Genomic DNA, 19673 nt, shown 5'->3' on the forward strand with positions numbered 1-19673 from the left:
ATTGCATGCATGCATGCATGTGGAGATGTTCTAAAAATAGTTTTTCGAGAAATAAAAATAATGATTAGCTGCACATCATCATTAATCTGCAGTATTTATGAGCATCTTGGGCAAAAAACAGCTTTGCTCACACAATTTTTCGTGAGTTAAAATAAAATCAGGGATGTCTCAGAGCTCGACACTTTGGAACCAATCCTACTCTAGAGAGTTAATAATGGATCATTCGGAAGGGATTGATTGGATTAGCGGTGATGGCTGTTTGGAGAATATTAAGGATTCCCATTTTATGGATTACAGCGGCCCAAACCCAGCGAGCATGGAAGATCCTCTAGGGAATAACTTTTATGACTGTACTGACCTTGATGAAAGCTTCCATACTTACTTGATTAAGGGTTTACTGGGTGAAAATCTTGAAGTTGGCTCAGGCCCAAATAATTTGAACGATATTTCCTCCGTGAACAGCATCAGGGGTCAAAGTAATGTTAGTGGTAGTATTGATCATAACATTGATCGCATTTGCCACAGCATTGCCCACAGAATTGATAGCGTTGGTATTGGAGCAGGAGCCCTTGGTGAGGAGGTTGAAGGAGCTTTGGGGGGAGGTTCGGGAAGAGTAGGAGGAGGAATAACTATAGGATTGGGAGTACAAGGAGAGGTAGGAGGGCGGGGTGAGGAGGCGTTTGATAGTGTAAATTGCAGCTACACGAGCAACTCCCATTCCCACCAACTGGTGGAGCCACCAAGTGGCAATGTTCTGGGAGATCAGAGCAACTGCTACAGGGTGTCAGTTTCTTCGAACAATTTAGATATTCCCAGCAATCATGGGGTATTATTGGGGCCATCTTCGCCCGGTGCAGTCTTGCCAGTTGCGCCCTCTTCATCGTCGTCCTCCTCTTCGTCAGCTTCATCCTCATCGTCGTCCTCTTCATCTTCCTCACTGTCATTGCCATTGAATTCAGGACCTCCGCCAATATCATTACCACCACGAGCCATGAATCCCATAAACTTATCTCAGAGTTTGATGACTCCTACTACCTCGGCGTCCTCATCGTCTGTTACCCCACTTTCCTTTTCTCCAAAATCAATGCAGCCGGGCCCTAAGCTGATGGGATTTGATGTTTCGTACCAGATGGAGAACACACAAAAAAGAGTTCGAATAGAGCCGCAGGAAAGAATTGGAATGGGTATTTTTGACGACGGTTTAGTTGAATCCGATGTTAAGTTTGCAGATCACGAAATTGTTGACTTGGACTCGAGTAAAGGAAGGAGGTGGAGCAACAATTCAACAACTTCGACAACTTCTTCAAACTTTTCAATAAACACAAACGATGGGGGATGCGTTAGTCATATTAATGACAAAGTAAGCAACGAGAATCTTGGAATAATTGGCCATGATTTCCAGCAAGATAAGTTTTGTTCTGCAGAAGATTTAGGCTCCCAGAAGCCGAAGATGGTGGACCGCAGCTATGAAATGGGAGTAATTGAGGACGAGAATTACCAAATAGGAGGCCAGATTGAGGGGGAGTTCTTTATAAACTCGGATAACTATTTAACAGAAGAGGAAAAGCTCAAGTTGAGAAGGCGAGGAAGAAGGAGGAGACCAGGTAAGTCAGGCGGTTTTCAGCAATTAGCGAAAGATTTAACTTTTATTGTTTGAAATAGGCGAAATAGAAGCTTGGAAGACCATAATACCTAGAACTACAGTGGATGAAGCTGAGCACTTTGTACAGACAAGCCAATATAGAATGAGGCATGTATATAGAGATCCAAGAGCTGTGAGCTTTGTTTATAGGTAAGCTAAGACTGCGATATTCATTCGGTATATGGGTATTTTTAACTTGAAATCAATTATTTATAGATGTGTACAACACGTGGATTGTCAGTATGAGATGAGGATTTACTTAATATCCCACGAGACTTGTTATGTGCAGCACAGAGGTTATCATACGGAAGAGAAGCAGAAGTACAAGAGACCAGGTAAGTTAAAAGTTAAAGAGATGGCTTTCCCCAAATCCTTTCTTTTTGAATTAAATGTGTGATTTTAATAATTATCATTTTAGGACTCCCACAGCACACTTTGCCGCTCATTGATGAGCTAATCAGAAAAGGCCTTCCTCCAAAGTCAGTGATTGACCATGCAATTCAGATATACCCAGAGGTAGCAGACCAATCAAACATCTCAGTACTCTATAGACAGATTACTAATAGGCAGCAGTATATTAGGAAACGCCAGAGAAATTATGTTTGATAAAATTCAACAAAATTTTTGGCAAAGCTTTTTGTATACCGGTAGAAAAATTGCATGTAGAAAGTTTGCATGCAATAAATTTTTAATTATCATCCACATAGAATATAATCAATTTTAGTTTAGAATAAGCTAAGTATTTTGTAATCTTAAATGAAGTCTAAAGCCGTGTTAGTGTTAATAACAAGGATGATGAAATGTGTGGAACGGTGTGAGGAGAGGCAGGTTTGGAAGAAATAAAAAAAGCAAGAAGAGAAGTGGCACAGTTTTAGATCCAAATAAATTAGATTTATTTTTCCATATTGAAGTTGATTTTTTTCCGTTAATTAAGAGAAAATTAGTCATGCAGTTGTTTTGGCGCGCAAATTCCTCACAAAATAATATAGTGGAAGGGTAATAAAGATAATAATAAATTAAAAGTGGAAATAAAAATAAAGGTAGCAGGAAAGGGAGAGCAGTGATTTGTTTATATTTACATGGGAATTTTTGGTTCAAAGTCGCATGGGTCTGTTCCGGGGCCAGGAGGAGTGAATATAAAGGGTCTGGTAATTTGCCTATTGGCAAAATTGCTGTTTATGGGAGGGCAGGTCTGGGTAAGTTGAGATATAACCATTCACATTTGTAAAATTTGCTTTCCTTCTCCATGAGTGGAGGCTGGGAGAGGAAGAGTGTGAAATTGGAGTAAGGATGAGCTTTTCTAACTTTCATTCCATGACTTTTTATCAATTAATTTGTTTACCTTAAAACAAATAATTAGTCAGAGAACTTTCATGTTTTCTCTTTTGAGGATGATAAACATGAAGTGGGAAATCAATATGTCTTTGACAACTTGACCACAAATTCAGAACATGAGTTGAACTCCCCCTTTGGAATAGTCCCTTCTAATGAACATAGTACCGGCATTAATTTGCATGTGGACAATTCAAATAAGCGCATTTTACAAAAATCCGAGCATGAGACTTCCTCAGGTCTGGGTGAAGCTAGTGATTTTGATGGCAGTTTTGGAGAAGGAATTGCTAGAGGAGGCGGGGAAGATGAGATGGGAAGCGTATATAGTGAAGAGGACGAACAGGTGTACATGAGCATGGAGCAAGATGCGGACGCAGAGAGCTTTTTCAGCTTTGATAATGAGGCTGAGAACTACGAGGTAGAAAGGGGTCCTATTGGTAACTTTGCGGAAAGTGGGGCCAAAGTGGCAGGTTTGGATGCAATTCCGGTAGACCGACGTGAAGGCGAGCCGGTGATAATAAGGAAAGAGGAAACAGAGACTGAAAGGAAGATGGGGGTAGAAGCTGAAAGGAGGGTAGGCGAAGAGGCCAAAAAGAGGACGGAGGCAGAGGCCAAAAAAAAGATAGAGGTAGAGACCACAAAGAGGACGGAGGCAAAAGGAGAGGCAGAAGCTAGGAGGAATGAGAGGAGGCACAATCACCACGTTGCTCGGGGAGCTGACCACCCAAGGGGTGAGGCGAAGGTGACGAGCGAGAAGTCTCAGGAGAAACCCAAAACTGCTGGGACCGGGTCGCTGGGGAGATCGAGGAGAGCAAGCGAGGGGGAAAGCGAAGAGGGTGGTGTGGCTACAAATATCGGCAGTAGTGAAGGTGAGGGAAAAGGGGAACGCGAAACTGTTGAGGGCGCAAATTTCCTGTCTGATAGACTTAAGGCCGAGGTCGATCATAAGAAGCAAGTTAAAGCTATTCCAATTTCTCGGCATGAGTCTAAGGAGAAAGGCCAAGCTCAAGATACTTCCTATGACTCAGCTAATACTAATGCTACTGGGTCTATTTCTTCTTCAACAGTTCCGATCTTTAAAGTTGATCGTGATTCTTACACAAAAAAAAGCAACGATACTTTGGATACAGAAGGAGCTGAAAGCTCCAAGAAAGTTCTTGATACTCTTGAGGAGGTGGCCACAATAGGAGAGGCAAACGTGGGCTTCGGAAGGAATTTTACAACAGAAACAATAATTCCGGCGTCAAGCACTATTAAAAAACCAAATTCACTAAAAAAAGCAACCTCTTCTTCAAATCGAGACAGAATCAAGAAAAAGTCAAGCAGGACGGAGGATTTGGCTTTAAAAAAGGTTTCTAAAGAATCAAGCAAAGAAGGTTTGGAGTCTTCCAAGCCGGGCCGTCTAGGGTCTAGTAGAGGAGATCAGCCTAGGCCAGCCAAACAAGGGAAACTTAAGCAAGACGGAGATTTGAAGTTATCTTCAAAAGAAGCAAAGGAGTCTGAGGCACTTTTCAAAGACAGGTACCGATGTTTGAATATAAATACGAATATCTTCGAGTCCCTGAGTATTTTAGATCCTTTAAGCTTAACTTGTTCAGCAAGACCAGACCTTGAAAACTTGAAGGGCACGAGATTACTCACGGAAGAAGAGGATAAGGAACAGAGAAGAGGGGCTAAACAGAACTTAATACTTTTGAAGTCAGAGGCCGATAAGGGAGAAGACTTTTCTCATCCTATTTGGCAGGAATTTGCAAAGCAAACGAGCAAGATGTGCACCAGATTAGTACAAAAAAGTGATTTGAACTCAAAAAAGCCACCAGCCGTAGATTTTCCGACTTCCAGAAAGAACATAAGCAGTAATTTAAATAATTCTGTTCCTACTTCTACAACCACAATAACAACGCCTAATAATACAGAAATAACAACCGAGACTTTATCTGGGATTGGAGAAAAGGAGGGAATCTCATCTTCCATTTCTTCCGCTTCCTTTTCGGACTCTTTCCCCTCTTCCATCTCCACTTCCTCAGCCTCATCCACTAGAGAGAGGCCAGACACATTGGGTCCTGTTGGCACTGAAAGTAAGGAGGAAGTTTCAAAACATGATTCTATCACAATACACTCACATGATGCAAAGAGAGAGAGTAGAAGGAATTCCAAAAGCATAATAAGCTGGGCAAAAGCTCTTCAAAAGGTGGAGATATTGAGTATTTCTGATAGATATATTCAAGCTGCCGTTAAGAGAATGTTGAAGTTCAACATATACATTCACAGACTATATAGGGACAAATGTAAGAGACTAATAATCAGAAGAGCTCAGGGAACTTTAGGGAAACTTAAAATAGTAAATAAGTCTCAAATGATTAAAAATAAGCATTTCCTGGGAGCTTACACAATCCTTGGATCACTATTATCTGCAATTTTACTCTTAGTTATTGTAACATTTCACGGAAGACAATTTGTTGAGAAGTTTGAAGACAACTTAGAGGAGGCAGAAACTATTAAAAAGCTTGGATTAGTGGGAGGAAAAATTAAGATGCTAAGTAGTCATATATCCAATTCGGATAGCGGAGTTGAAAAGGTGGTGTTTTCAGATGATCCAAAATCTATTTGTCAAAAGATCTTGGAAACTAAGTCAAAGTCAATAGTTACCCAGAGTTTTGCTGAAATTGATTATAATGACGAGAAAACGGATTCCAAGGGCTTAAATACTATTTTGGACTTAACTAATAGATTAGAAGAGAATAACGAGATTTTGCTCCATCTCTCAAATGGTTTAGCTAAATGTGCTCAGTCTCTCAAAATATAAGAATACTATTCTTCAAGATGAATTGGAGCCTAAGCAAAGATAAGAGTTAAAACTCTATAAATGAATTTATATAGCATAATAGAAAGTAGAAAAAGTAGAACAAAGGGTATTTATTATTTAGAGTAAATATATATATAAGTTAGAGGTCCTACGAGGATTGATTCTAAAGAGTTTTGTTTAGAACTGACAACTTAGTAGTTCCCAATTAGCTATAGTTGATGATATACTCCATGATTATTATAAGGAGAAGGATTCTGATGGCCATGATAAGTATTTCTATCATTAACATTTGGATGGCTATATATTGGGATTTGTCCCATTTCAAGATCATCTATTTCAGGGCACCTAACTGGCCACCTTACACCATCTCCAACAGGCCTTGATGATTTGGTGTTGAATGGGCAAAACCATTGCATAGGATTATATCCAAATGCTTGCTGTATGTTTCTCTCAGGTCCTAAATCATATCTTCCGTATTCAGGACTTTGTGGGCTTAAACTTTCAATAGTGGTCAAATTTCGAACAATGAATCCAATATGTAATCTTGAGAAAGGGAATAATGCAAGTAAGAGTGGTGTAACAAAAACTAACATAACAATAACAGATGTAAGCTTAATGGCTTCAATAGATCTTCCAAGGGGAGTTGGGTCAGTACCGTGATTATATGGCCATAAAGTAATATATTGCTCAACTAGAAACATTGTTCCTTGAACGAATAAAAACAAAAGAGAAAGTTGAGCATAAATTAAGAGCTGAATAAAAAACTTCCGATTATAGAATCCAACACAGTTATTAATCCATGGACAGTGGTGGTCCATATTCAAAACACATTTTCCACACTCTGAGCAGTGATGAGTTCTATCAGGTTTCCAAACCTGACAGACCTTGCAGTATCTCCTTCTCTTGGATTCGTCTCCAACTCTAAATCCCCATTTTGCTGGAACTCTTCCTGGCTCTGTATTTGTGCACTGGTAAAAAGAGATCAGAAACAAAGTAAAAACAAGATGGAATGCTGCTGATACTGATGCTCCTATATAGTAAATCTCAAACAATGGCTGTAATAGAATCACGAAATAACAAGCATACAGCATAATAATCATAGTCATAATGAATAGCAGAAAGCACGCACCATTTTTGCGTTTTCTAGCTGAATAGCTGGCCGGCAAACCTCCAGAATTCATCTGAGTGAGTATTGGCTAACTATTTATTATTTACCTGTTACTATTATTATTATCATAAGCGTTGTGAACCTCACTAGTTTCTCCGTATTCCTCCACCCGAGCTCTATGTACAGAATTTCTGGTTTAGAATATTGATTCAAAATGCTCAAAAATTATCCTGCATCAGAACCGCTTCCTTTAGTTTCTTTTTCTTTTCTTTCTTAATACGACTTTTTTTGATCCTCACATTCAGCATGTAACCCCACCCTACTGTGGTGGCGCCACACGCTGTTTTGTCTTTGGCGCCCAAACGACTACAAATTGTGTGATTGAAGGAGTAATGAGAGTTAAATAGGTATTAAGAAAACAAGAGGTAAAAGTTTTTTTCCTGCAAAAGTACACAGTCAAAAGTATATTTAAATGCATATAGAGACTGTGAGGAAGAAGAAGGTACAGTAGTCAATATATAACTTCACAACTAAGGAACCGGCAGTAACCTATTTTTGCTGTTGGTGTATTTTTCACTACTTAAATTTCAATTTTTTTTTGTACAAGAGGCATTTAAATAAAATAGCATAAGTAGCTTTGTAACGCTAAAATTGATATTCAAATTTTCAGAGCAGGAGCTGATAGAGAAAGGGGTGCATAATATTAGCCAATTACGAATAGAAAGATTCTGGAAAATTTTTGCTAAAAGCAGAATTTAATTAATAATTTTTTTTTAATTTTAAATAAATAATTCGTAATTAAGCAATTGCGTGTAATTTTTTTTTTTGTCAGATTTTGAATTACGTGTCAAAAATAAATTACATGCATTGCATGCGCCGGTGTGCACAAGAGGGCCCCACACATTTAAATCACTTAATTAAATTTGGGTGAATTTTTTGATTAATTTTTTGTCCTAAAAGCTTTTTTGGGACGAAAAAAAATGAATGAACTTTTTGACGAGTATCTGAAGCTGGTTGGAAGCAAGATAGAAAGAAAGGACACAGTTTACAAAGCACAATGCCAACTGTCATTTAAGGATCCTTTTTCAGAAGGCGGACTTTACGTGAATCTGAAGAACTTTGAAGCATATAGTATGGAGTTCCTTGAGTGGGACCATAAGCAGAGTGGCTGTAAACTTTACTTGAGTATTAAAGGCTCTAGAAAGTATCATTCAGAAAACATTGAGAATCCCACAAATTTGTCGATAGGCAAGGAGGGGGGATACTTTCCAGAGAAACCATTTTTTGAGGACTTATTTCAATATGGTTTGATATCTTTTCCAGACATGAGATTGATGGAATTGACGGACACTCAAGTTAACAAGAAACTTTTCGAGAAACTCAACTATATAATCCAATATGACCAGAACATGGAATTAAGCAAAGATATGGATTCTTTAGTTTCTTGGGCTGAGGAAAGAAAAGTTTCAAGGCATGCTGAAAATCTTTTTCAGGTATCTTCCCCCAAGCAAATACCTCCTAAAGGTTGGACGTGCGAGATTTGTGGAGCAGGCACAAATTTGTGGCTAAATTTATCAGATGGGTTTATTGGTTGTGGAAGAAGGTTATATGGAGTGGGAGGTGGATGTTTTGAGGGGAAGGAGGAAGGAGCGGCTTTACTTCATTATCGTCAATATATAGAGAGGCCTTTGGCAGTTAAGTTGGGAACAATAACTCAGTTTGGAAATGCGGATGTGTTTTCCTACGATCCACAGGAGGACGACTTGGTTGTGGATCCTCATCTGGTAAAACATCTTTCGCTGTTTGGAATAAATGTTGGACAACTTGAAAAGACTGAAAAGAGTTTGACAGAAATGCAAATTGAACAGAACAACAAGTTGGATTTGACAAGCGGGACGGAGTCTGAAGATTGTGGCAGCTTTTTACCTGTTAATAAGCTATGCAAAGGGGGTGATTTATTGACAGCTCTCGTTGGACTTGAGAACTCTGGTAATTCTTGCTATGTTAACGTGGTTTTACAGCTTCTAGCGTCTATTCCGGAGGTGGGAGAGCTTTTTTCAAACCATTTTCAGGATCTATTGGAGATTTACTCCAAATATTTTATTCAAAAGACAAGGCCAAGAGATAGCATTGTAATTCAGTTCTCTAAGGTAATTAAGGCTTTACTTACAAATGATGTAATTAATGATCGTAATTATAAGATTTCATCTCGTTCTAAAGATGTTCAAAAAGCTATTTTTGAACTTAAAAAGAAAGGCATCAATGAAAATATCATTGATTCTCTAACAGAAAATGAAGTTAATCCTTGTTTGGTGTATGTCCTTCCCTCAATACTGAAAAGAGCTATTTCTAAAGGTAATCCCGAGTTTTCTTCATCCCACCAACAAGATACCCTCGAATACTTTACTTTTCTACAAGAAAGGCTCACTGATGATCTTAAAAAGTATTTGAATCATTCTTCACAAGAACTCCAGAAGTTAATTAAAGAATTTATTAATCTTTTCAGCTTCTTCCTTGGAGAAAGACTTGAATGCAAACAATCAGGATCCGTAAAGCTTACTTCTCAATTAAATAGTGTATTATCACTTCCAATACCTAAAAATTTAATTACCCATTGCTCCGATACTAGACAATCCAAAAAGCCAAAACATGCTCTTGATGAGGGTGAAGACTCAACTACTCCCAAATCGAACAAAGCCAAAGAAGGGCAGGGCAAGAGTGATAATGATGAGTGTTTTAGTGATATTTCACTCCTACTTTCTAATTGGAAACAAGAAGAGATAGTAGAAAATTTTCTCTCTCCTTGTACTAACCAAATGGGTAAAGCAGGAAAGTCGAACTTTATGAAATCTATGCCTAAATACCTAATTATACACATGCAAAGATTCTATTTATCAGAAGACTGGAAGCCTAAGAAAATTAACTTAAGTGTTAAAGTTCCAAATTATTTAGATTTGGAGTTTTTAAGGGGTTCTGAAGAGCTGAAACCCGGTGAAAAGCCTTTTCCTGAAGGAGTAGACGGGGCTAATAAAGTTTTGAAAGATGAAGTCCAAGTTCCAGAATCCTTGGTGAACTCTGTTTTGGATTTAGGATTCACCAAATCTCACGCTGAGCTGGCTATTAAGAATACTTTCTCGACAGATATAGATGTATGTATTAATTGGATTTTAACTAACATTGACTCAATCAGTTCCATGGATTTGGCTTTGTCCGATACATCTTCTTCTTCCTCTAATGCTACAAAAACCAATAATTTGGCTTCTCCTCAAGATTTAGAAGCTATTGAGAATATTATTTCCATATGTTGTTGTTCAAAAGATATAGCGGAAAAAGCATTCAAAATTTCAAATCAAAACTTGGAGAGAGCAATCCAAATGATCTTTGATGATCCCTCAATTATTGAAAGCTTTGAAGACACACAATTACAGCAAGTAGTAGCTGATCCAAATCTTCCTTCAAAGCTCACAGAATTTGAGGATGGCCCTGGGAAATATGAATTAATTGGAGTTATTTGCCATCTCGGAAAAAGTGTCCACAGTGGACACTATATATGCTATAATAAACGAAAAATTGATTCAATTATTGATTTAACAAACCAGCAAACAGAATCACCATGTTCTTCCTCAATATGGATAAGATTTAATGATACCAAAGTCTATTTAAGCAAAGAGGATGACTTTCCTCATAAAGAAAAAGGGTATATCTATTTATATCGTAGAATTAAGCTAAGTGGCTGACCGAGAATCATTTTAAAAACAATAAATATAAAAGCAAAAAAGGCAACCCTAGTATCATTAATAATGTCCAATAGACAAGAGATTTGGTTAAAACCGTTACAGAACTTTAAGTTCTATTAGGAGTAGAAAGCCTTATTATAACTAATTTTAATTGATCCTCTTCCTCCCTATTCTCTCTCTTCCTCTGTATCTTCTATATGTGTATAGAGATAGATACCTGTTCTAAAGTCCAAATTCTTATGACCTCAAAAACCTTCTCCAAATTATGACTATCCCATCCGCATCCCCACTTGCCAAGAGTGTGGATGATGCATTCACTGCCGTACTTATTACTGGAGCAGAGTGGCCCGCCAAAACCAAATTCTCTTTCTCGCAAGAGTCATTATTCAACTGGAAAACTCTAACAGAGCAATCTTCCGCAGCAGATACCACCCAAAGACCATTTCTGGATGAAAAGCAGGACCTCAAAGGCATCAATGAGTGAGGATTCGGAATCCTGAACCTGACCTGCAAAACTACGTGGGGAACATTTGAAACATCTATCTGACCAGTTGGAGCCTGCAGCCGAATATCTATTATTGTTATTGTTGAATCTGCTGCATTTACCACTAATACCGGTAACAATGACGAAAACCCGCCCAAACCCACGCTAATGGCGCCATTTGCATGTGTTTTTCTGACAGAGTAGTCAGAGGATCCATGTACATAGAGCATATTTGTTATGGCTCTGCTGCAGACCTGCATTCCCCTTTTATCTGTAAATCTGAAATCGGTTTCTGTGGAAGTTCTTGATGAAGATTTAGCTGCTATGTTTACAAGAACATAAATTCTTCCTTCTTTGCAAGCTGCGAAGCAGTAAATTCCAGTGCTATCAAAGCACAAAGCTCTGATAGTTGAATCAGTTTTAATCTTTTGAGCAACTCCAACATCCACATTCACGATTCTGAGAAGTGGTTTCGAGGATGAAACGATGAATAAAGATGGTAAGAAAGGTAAGTAAGAGCCAACAAGCACTGGGGAGTTGTCTGAAAACAAACTAATAGCATGACCAGTAGCTGTTAAAAATCTCCTTACTGTCATATCTATGGATGTGGATAAGAATTCGGACTCATCTGGAGAAAGAGCTAAAGAAGTTATTGCTCTATTATGTGCTTTTCTTGAATAAGCCTCTTCTACTCTTCCAGACCAATCCAAAGATAAGTTTTCATCGGCAGTACCGTCCTCTAAGCGAGTCTTGTAGCAATAGTACGCATGGATTACCCCATTCTTCCTTGCAACCAAGAGCATTGTATGTGGTTCAGCTGGAATATCCCTACAAAAGACTATATGAGTAACCGAGCTGTTCTGATCATCTTTAATGTTAATAACTGGTCCAATTCCTCCCTGTTTTTCAACTTGAGTAGAGTTAGCGGCTTCTTCCAAGTCTAAAGTTGGAATCAAAAATTCATTTCTTTCTGAAGTTGTTTTAGATACTGGGAACTTAGGAATTCTAAGACCAAATGCTCTAATTCCATCATTAAACTTGGAAAAGAGAGAATTATTTAACTGTTTCTGCTGCATTGTATTTCTCTCCAGCGCTAGAGCCAGTTCATCTTTACCAACCATTTGGCCTTGAAAACTATTACCTTCAGTTCCCATTAGAATCTCTTCTGTTTGTTGAGTGGCTTTTAGATTCAAGTGGCTTCTAGCATTAATAATACCCACAATTGATGAAACTAAAGAAGAAATCGAGTCTGATTCTATCGATATTATATCCAAATCACTCGAGATTTTTCTTACTTGCTCAATATCCACCTCTATCTTCGCTAAGTCGTGTATTACTCTATATAAACTTCCAAACAAAACTACCTTGCATCCATTTTCTACAGCCTTTCTAAGTATAGAAAAATCATTACTACTACCTTCTAAAGCTTTGAAAGATTCAATATTTGCTACGTCATAAACAAAAATTGCAACTCTTGTTCTAGTTAGAAAGCTTTCAATCTGCTGACGAGATTCATCTTCTTCTAAAGAAGTTATGCTCATTATATTTAATGGCCATCTCTCTCCAACACTGGATTCCCTAACTCTATGGCTGGAACCTTCTGGACCGTAGCAACTTCCTTTTAGACACTCTTGTGAAGACATTACATGCGCTCCTGGGATATTTGATAACTCAATTGTGAATACCTGTAAGTTGTTCTCATCTACCAAACCAGCTCCAGTTTTGTCCATGAACTTTCTAAGAATTTGTTTGTCGCCACTCCCTGAAGATCCTGCGAACAAAAGACCTATCTGCCTTTCCTGGTAATTTAGCACAATTGAACGAGAGTCTTGAGGAAACAATATCTCTGGAATCGATTCCAACAATTCCAACTTTGAAAAAGGATATGAAGACAACCTCAACAGCCTCTTTATAATTTCTTTTTGTCTTGAAATTTCCAAACCACTCGCAGCCTCCTTCTCTTCTCCTTGACCTTGGAATTGAGACGATACTCCTGGAGTCGAATTACTACAATTAATATTTTGTGAAACCTGATTTTGATTCTGGTCCTGATCTACTCTATTTTCAGACTTAAGGTCCAAAAGCTCTTGAATTAGCTGCTCCTTTTCGTCCTTTAAAGCATTACGCTCAGACAAAGCTTTATAAAGTTGATCCTCCAAACGTGAACAATTGCCTTTCAGTTTCTGAATCTCTATCAAAGCCTCCTGATATTTTGCAAACAATTCACTAAATTCATTCCTCTCCTCCCTAAGCTTCTGAAACTGTCTTCTTGCAAGCTTTCCCCTCCATAATATTTGCACCTTCAAAACGCTAGCTGACAGTTGAACAAAGTATCTCCTCTGCAAGTACATCCTAAAAGTCGACTGAATTAAACACACTCTTCGAATGTACAACTTCTCTTCAGCCTCCTTTCTTCTTAAATATACCCTCCACCTTGACTGAATCATTCTGACACATAACTGCATGCATCTAAACTTTTGGCGCGCAACGTGTCCTCGGAAAATCGTCTGAATTTTTAAAGCAGCTTTTTGTTTAAGCAGAAACTTAAATCTTCGTCTGGAAATAACTCCTTTCCAGATGCTCTGAATCTTAATAATAGATTTGAGAGCTTTCCTGTACTGATCACGACACAAAATCATCCTCCATACACTCTGAATACTTGTAGAAGCTGTATCTCTGACACGTACCCTAAGCTGCTCAAGATCCCTGAAAGCTTCAATTTTCAGGAACACTCTGGTAACTCCAACCGCCCATTGAGTAACCTGCTCATCCTTTGAAATTAGTCCAGAAGAACTTAAATTCTTCATTAACTCAATTATCTGATTCTTTCTTGTTGAATTGTTTGATGCAGACAAAGATGATACATTTTTCGCCTCCAGAGTTTGGCCTGAATGCAATATACTCCTACACCACTTGTCATATTCATCTCTAGACTTACTAATAGAAAGTTGTCCACATGGTGAAAAAAGTATCATATAATCAAGTAGGAATTCAAAATGTGGAAATCTTACAGGATATCCAGCACGACTAACTTGGATGGCTTGAAGTACGCCACCATACTTGAGTTGTTCCGAGACGGAAATCCTATCAAACTCATCTGGGGAATTGTTTCCATTTGGTTTTATACATCTTATAAAATGAGGATTTGTTTGCTGAATGGTTGAAATTAGCTTGTTTAACTGGTTTCTAAAAGATGATCCAAGAGTTTGTTGACGTTTTGGCTTTGTGTTTGATTCCGAATCTAAGACTTGGTCTGAGAATTTGGCCCTTAATAGATCAGAAACCCAGGGATTTTTTGAGCTTGATAAAACTTCGGTGGAGTATTGGGAAAGTTGGTCCTTATTTTTCTCTATAAAGTTTTGAACACAATATGAAACAGGTCCTGCATAGTGAACTACCACGAAGTTGTTTGGATTCTTTTTAACAATCTCAAACCTAGCATTCTTCCCGCTGTATTCCTTAACTAACTTGTTCAATAATCCCGTATTAGATCCTTGTGGAACAAAACACTCTTCATCTATTGCTGGAAGAATTCCTAAAATTGGTTTCTGTTGTTGTAATAGCTGAACACAATCCCCATTATCCGGAAAATCAATCGGATCCCAACTGATATCCTCCTGTATATACAAGTCCTGCTCAATGTTGAAAATGTAATCGTTGAATATTTGTTGTAATCTTTCATTTGCAAAGTTTATACAAAGTTGCTCAAAACTGTTAATCGGGAAGCATTCAAAGCCAAAAATATCCAGAATCCCACAATATAAATCCTTTTTGCCTTTTTCTTGGTAGTCATTAACTTCACTAGCTCTTCCTGTAGATATCTGAAGATTCACTAAATGCAAGATATAGTCAAACACTAGAGAATACAATGCTTTTGAAACTGCATCCTTTGTTGCTTCGGCCTCTTGGACACTCAAATGCTTCATTATTTCTCCTTCTCTTAGCTGAATCTTTCGACAAGTTAATAAGCGAACAATATCCTCCTTAGGTAAGGAAAGTAACGACGAAACAATTTCCAAATCTTGGATGCACGATTCATGAGGAATTGATGACTCTCCCTCATTCTCTACAAATATAACATTACCCAAAAACATGACTGCCTTAATTATTTTGATTATGTTATAAAGTTGGCTATTAGTGATTCCCATTGTTCTTATGGCATATAACGTTCTTTCAAACTGGTGAAAGTCGGTTTCTTGACATTCTGAACCCTCCAAGTACTTAAAATTCTTTTCAGATACTATGTGAGAGAGATCTATCTCCATGGGATTCGAAAATAATTGCTTCCTCAATTGTGCCATATGAGGATTCAAGACTATGTTTTCTGAGTTTTGTTGTGAAAATAATATGGACTCCGTATTATGAGAAGGAAATCTGTATACCAGATTTCCCTCTTGAGAAGATCCCTGACCAAAAATATGCTTAGCAGCAGAGCAAAGCTGATAAAATATGTGGAAATTTCTCTCTCCTTTCTGTTGGTGACAAACTCTGACCTTTTCGAGCAAATAAGTATTTATACGGGCACTGCTAATACATATAGAATTCGAATTAGATTCTGCATTTGAACTAGAAGTAGACTCAGAAAACTGGACTTCTATGAACTTCCCAAACCTTGAGGAATTGTTATTCCTCAAAGTTTGGGAATTTCCAAAAGCTTCTAAAAGAGGATTGCTCTGAATGATTTGATCCTCAACAAACGAATATCTTTTCTCACCTCCAGCACCTGAGTCTCCAGTATCAGAGCTACAACCATTGTGAGATGAGCCAACAACTGTCAGAAATTGAAGCACAAACTTGGTTGTTTCAGTTTTTCCAGCTCCAGACTCTCCACTTATTAATATTGTCTGTGACTTCTTCTGATTACAAACTCCTGAATAAGCCTTATTAGCGACGCTGAACACATGAGGAATATCAGAATTGCTCTTCAACCTAAATTTCTGAATCATTTCCATAGAATAGAAGCCCTCCAAAGTTCTATAGGGATTTACTGCAATTAAAATTGGGCCAGTGAATGTGTAAATTTTATCAAGATCAAACCTCGAATTAATTGCATGTAAAATTGAAGGCTGGTGAAGGTGAGTAAGCTCACAAAGGTCGTCCGGAGTGACTACACCACAATCTGACAGTTGTTCAGCTGCCCTAATGTGGAGCTGCCCTCCCGCCATGTTAGATCCAACCTCCAAAGGAAGCTTAAAAACAACTTCCTCTGAGACCTCCTCAAGTGTTAACTCGTCAACCACATTTGAAACTTTAACAACAATCTGAGAATCATTCACTTTAGAGACGACGCCAGGCCTCCAGACCTCTTTGGGACATGGAATCCATACAAGTGACCCTGGCCCAAAAAAGCCAGTCCCTGAGTCCAGATCTCTGGAGTTATGCATGAGTATTCCAGAGAATTGTGGCAATAATCCTTCAAAAAGAGCTTTTTCTTTTTTACTTTCTCTATTTGAAGCTTTAAACTTTAATATAAAAACAATTTTTTCAATGCATTTAGACTGGGGTTAAGTGATCTCCAATTTTGGCGCCTTTACGATTTTTAGCATCCTTTAACCGGGAAAAAGGTCTTAGTACATGTTTTTTGCTTTAAAATGCAAATTTAAGATATCTGGGACGGAGTGAGGAGCATGAGGCTCGTTCGACTGAAATGCATATTTTTTTTCTTATTTAGGGGAGCTTTAATTTTTCATCCCGTAGTCTGGAACTTTTATCCTATTCAAATTTAAAATTACGAGGAATGAATAACTTTAATGTTTCCAGTTTTGTATGCAGAAGCTTTGATGAGCTTTATTCTGCCATTCAGACTGAAAATATCGAGTACCTGAACTACTCATTTTGTGATACCTTTGGATCTCTTCATCATATCACAATTAGTTCGAGCTCGTTTAAATCTGGTAAAGATATTCAAAAAGGAATTGCATTTGATTCTAGCTCTGTAAGAGGGATGCAATATGGGGACTTCTCAGATATGATTATTGTTCCAGACTTTGAGAAGGTTTGGGTTGACCCATTTTTCGACAGAAAAACTCTTCATGTTGCTTGCTTTGTACTATTCCACTCAGGAGAACCTTCCCCTGGGTGTGTTAGATCAATCTCAAAAAGAGCTCAAGAAGCTCTTTCATTATCCGGGATTGCTGATAAATGCTTTGTTGGGCCAGAAATTGAATTCTTTGTGTTTGAGTCTGTTAGCTACAATAACTCACCAAATCATAGTTCTTTTTGCCTTGATGGAGATGAAGCTTATTGGAATTCTGGAAATAATACGATCTTCTACCCCCATAATAGACCAAATCTCGCAAGCAGAAGACCCCTAAAGCAGGCATATTGCGCTCCTTATCCTGTAGATAGAGATTTATCACTGAGAAGTGAAATTCTTGAAGAACTTGAGAGTATTGGAGTACCAGTAGAAAAGCATCACCATGAGGTTGCAACCTGCCAACATGAAATTGGTGTTCATTGTTCTACCCTTATCCATTCGGCTGATATTGTAGAATCTGCAAGATATCTCATAAAAGGAATTGCACATAGGAACAACAAAACTGCCACTTTTATGCCAAAACCTCTTGGAAATGACAATGGGAGTGGAATGCATATCAACATTTCACTTTGGAAAAACGAAAAAAATATCTTTTTCGACCCTGAATCAAGCTATTATAATTTATCCAACCAGGCTCTTTATTTCATCGGAGGAATACTTTCCCATACAAAGGCAATTATGGCCTTTACAAACCCCACAACTAATAGTTATAAGAGGCTTGTTTCTGGCTATGAAACTCCAACTAAACTTTCATACGGAGCCGGTGACAGAAGCTCTGCCATTAGAATTCCTTTGTCTGGTTTTTCATGTTTCAAAACCCAAAGAATCGAATTTAGAATCCCCGACTCATCTACATGCCCACATTTGGCGTTTTCTGCGATTCTCTGTGCTGGTATTGATGGTATTTTGCGTAAAATCCACCCAGCTGCTTACTTGAATAGTGCCAAGTCTCAAAGTAACGAATATAATTTACCAAAATCACTTACTGAGGCACTTCAACACCTTGAAGAAGATTACGAATTCCTTATCAAAGATGGAGTTTTTTCGCATGAGTTTATTCTAAATTACATCAAGCTTAAACGCGACGAGGTTGTTCTAGTTGAGTCTTTTCCAACCCCCAAAGAGTTCGAACTGTATTATGACTGAATTATAACCATTGAATTATATTATTAAAAAAGCTCAAACCCATTTATAAGCAAGCACCCAATTCCAAATTCTAACTTTTTATTTTCTCTTAAGTCAGTTTTTTTCTTCTACGCCTTTGCTCTGCATGCAAGAATACAAACTACCGTTGCATGTTTGAAATATGGCGCCCACTAAGTGTGGCGCCAATGTCAATAAATTAATTGTGAAATATTCGTAAATGAAGATTTAGGAAATAAAAAAGCAAAGGAAAATACAAAGTACTTGAGGAATTGACCAAGCCTTCCAAGGGTTACTAAGTTATTTTGTATTTATGAATGAGTCAGCCTGGAGGTGCTGGCGAGAGTAAGGCGCAAATTACAGCTGCTATATTGCAGGAAGCGTATATTCATGGCTGTCAGAACAATAATGAGCTCAGCCCAGACTCTTTGAAGTCACTGGGCTGGGAAAATTCTGTAATAGTCCGAGTGCTGAACATTTTTACCGAGAAAAGACTTTGTTCTGTTAAAAAAAACAAGTCATCTGGGTTGTTAAGCTCTACAAATAATAAAGTGGTCTTTCAGTTAAGAACTGAAGAGGTTGCATGTAAACTTAATAAGCTCTCCAATGAGGAGTATCTTGTTTTTTGCTCAATAGAAGATGCAGGCAACCAGGGAATTTGGACCGCTGATATCAGAAAAAATACAGGTTTACAAACACATGTTGTACAGCGAGCAGTAAAGGTATTATGTAATGATTGGAATCTTATCCGACCAGTGAAAAGTATTCATGTCAAGAACAGAAAGGTGTACATTTTGGCTTCCTTAGAACCTTCTAAAGAACTTTCGGGAGGTACTTTCTATGAAAATGGCGAGTTTGATATGGCTTTTGTAGACAGTATCAAAGAAAAGATTATTTCTTTTATTGATAGCAAAAGAAAATCAACACTACAAGAAATACTCGAGTTCATCAATTATGATATTAACATGGATTCGTCCTCTGCAAGAAAGAATATATCGCTTTCGGATCTACAATCCGTAATAAATATGCTTATTGTTGAGCTTAAGATTTTATGTGTCAAAGGTGGAAGCTCTAATTCAAATGAAATCTTTTTCATGTGCTTAAAATGGCCAGAGTCCCTCTCTGTTACTCCAGAGGCAGAGGATGTCCCTTGTTTGGCTTGTCCTGTATTCGAAACATGCTCCTGGTCATTTGAATCTCAAATACTCCCATGTCCTCAACTATGCAAATATATTGATTATTCACTAAACAACTGCAAACCTCTGCTACCACAATAAAATAGCTCCAACTCATCCATAAGCTTTTTCTCCGTCCTAAGATAATCTAAATTATAATTTATACACTTTTATCTATTCACTAAGTACGATGAGAATAAGGTAAAATC

The 19673-nt window shown here is 37.9% G+C and overlaps 7 protein-coding genes across 7 annotated transcripts; 5 read left to right on the top strand and 2 right to left on the bottom strand.

The window, feature by feature from the left end:
- Positions 1–163: 163 nt before the first annotated feature.
- On the top strand, positions 164–1657 carry ELE39_003591 (uncharacterized protein; the record flags this gene model as incomplete). Its single annotated transcript, XM_067346695.1, has 1 exon — positions 164–1657. One exon carries the CDS (start codon positions 164–166, stop codon positions 1655–1657), a length of 1494 nt encoding a protein of 497 aa, XP_067200008.1.
- A 1064-nt stretch (positions 1658–2721) lies between these two features.
- On the top strand, positions 2722–5780 carry ELE39_003592 (uncharacterized protein; the record flags this gene model as incomplete). Its single annotated transcript, XM_067346696.1, has 3 exons — positions 2722–2838; positions 2894–2926; positions 3003–5780. The coding sequence occupies 3 exons, from the start codon at positions 2722–2724 to the stop codon at positions 5778–5780; spliced, it is 2928 nt and encodes a 975-aa protein (XP_067200009.1).
- A 209-nt stretch (positions 5781–5989) lies between these two features.
- Positions 5990–6961, bottom strand: ELE39_003593 (DHHC zinc finger domain-containing; the record flags this gene model as incomplete). Its single annotated transcript, XM_067346697.1, has 1 exon — positions 5990–6961. One exon carries the CDS (start codon positions 6959–6961, stop codon positions 5990–5992), a length of 972 nt encoding a protein of 323 aa, XP_067200010.1.
- A 907-nt stretch (positions 6962–7868) lies between these two features.
- Positions 7869–10625, top strand: ELE39_003594 (UBP5 like deubiquitinating enzyme with a UB hydrolase domain and two UBA domains; the record flags this gene model as incomplete). Its single annotated transcript, XM_067346698.1, has 1 exon — positions 7869–10625. The coding sequence occupies one exon, from the start codon at positions 7869–7871 to the stop codon at positions 10623–10625; it is 2757 nt and encodes a 918-aa protein (XP_067200011.1).
- Positions 10626–10862: 237 nt separating this feature from the next.
- Positions 10863–16493, bottom strand: ELE39_003595 (myosin myosin; the record flags this gene model as incomplete). The annotated part of the gene is made up of 1 exon (XM_067346699.1): positions 10863–16493. One exon carries the CDS (start codon positions 16491–16493, stop codon positions 10863–10865), a length of 5631 nt encoding a protein of 1876 aa, XP_067200012.1.
- Positions 16494–16846: 353 nt separating this feature from the next.
- Positions 16847–18292, top strand: ELE39_003596 (glutamine synthetase; the record flags this gene model as incomplete). The annotated part of the gene is made up of 1 exon (XM_067346700.1): positions 16847–18292. One exon carries the CDS (start codon positions 16847–16849, stop codon positions 18290–18292), a length of 1446 nt encoding a protein of 481 aa, XP_067200013.1.
- Positions 18293–18606: 314 nt separating this feature from the next.
- ELE39_003597 (DNA-directed RNA polymerase III RPC6) lies at positions 18607–19566 on the top strand (the record flags this gene model as incomplete). The annotated part of the gene is made up of 1 exon (XM_067346701.1): positions 18607–19566. One exon carries the CDS (start codon positions 18607–18609, stop codon positions 19564–19566), a length of 960 nt encoding a protein of 319 aa, XP_067200014.1.
- Positions 19567–19673: the final 107 nt, after the last annotated feature.

The sequence above is a fragment of the Cryptosporidium sp. chipmunk genotype I genome (genome assembly GCF_004936735.1).
Source record: "Cryptosporidium sp. chipmunk genotype I strain 37763 chromosome Unknown contig_7, whole genome shotgun sequence".
NCBI classification, from domain to species: Eukaryota; Apicomplexa; class Conoidasida; order Eucoccidiorida; family Cryptosporidiidae; genus Cryptosporidium; species Cryptosporidium sp. chipmunk genotype I.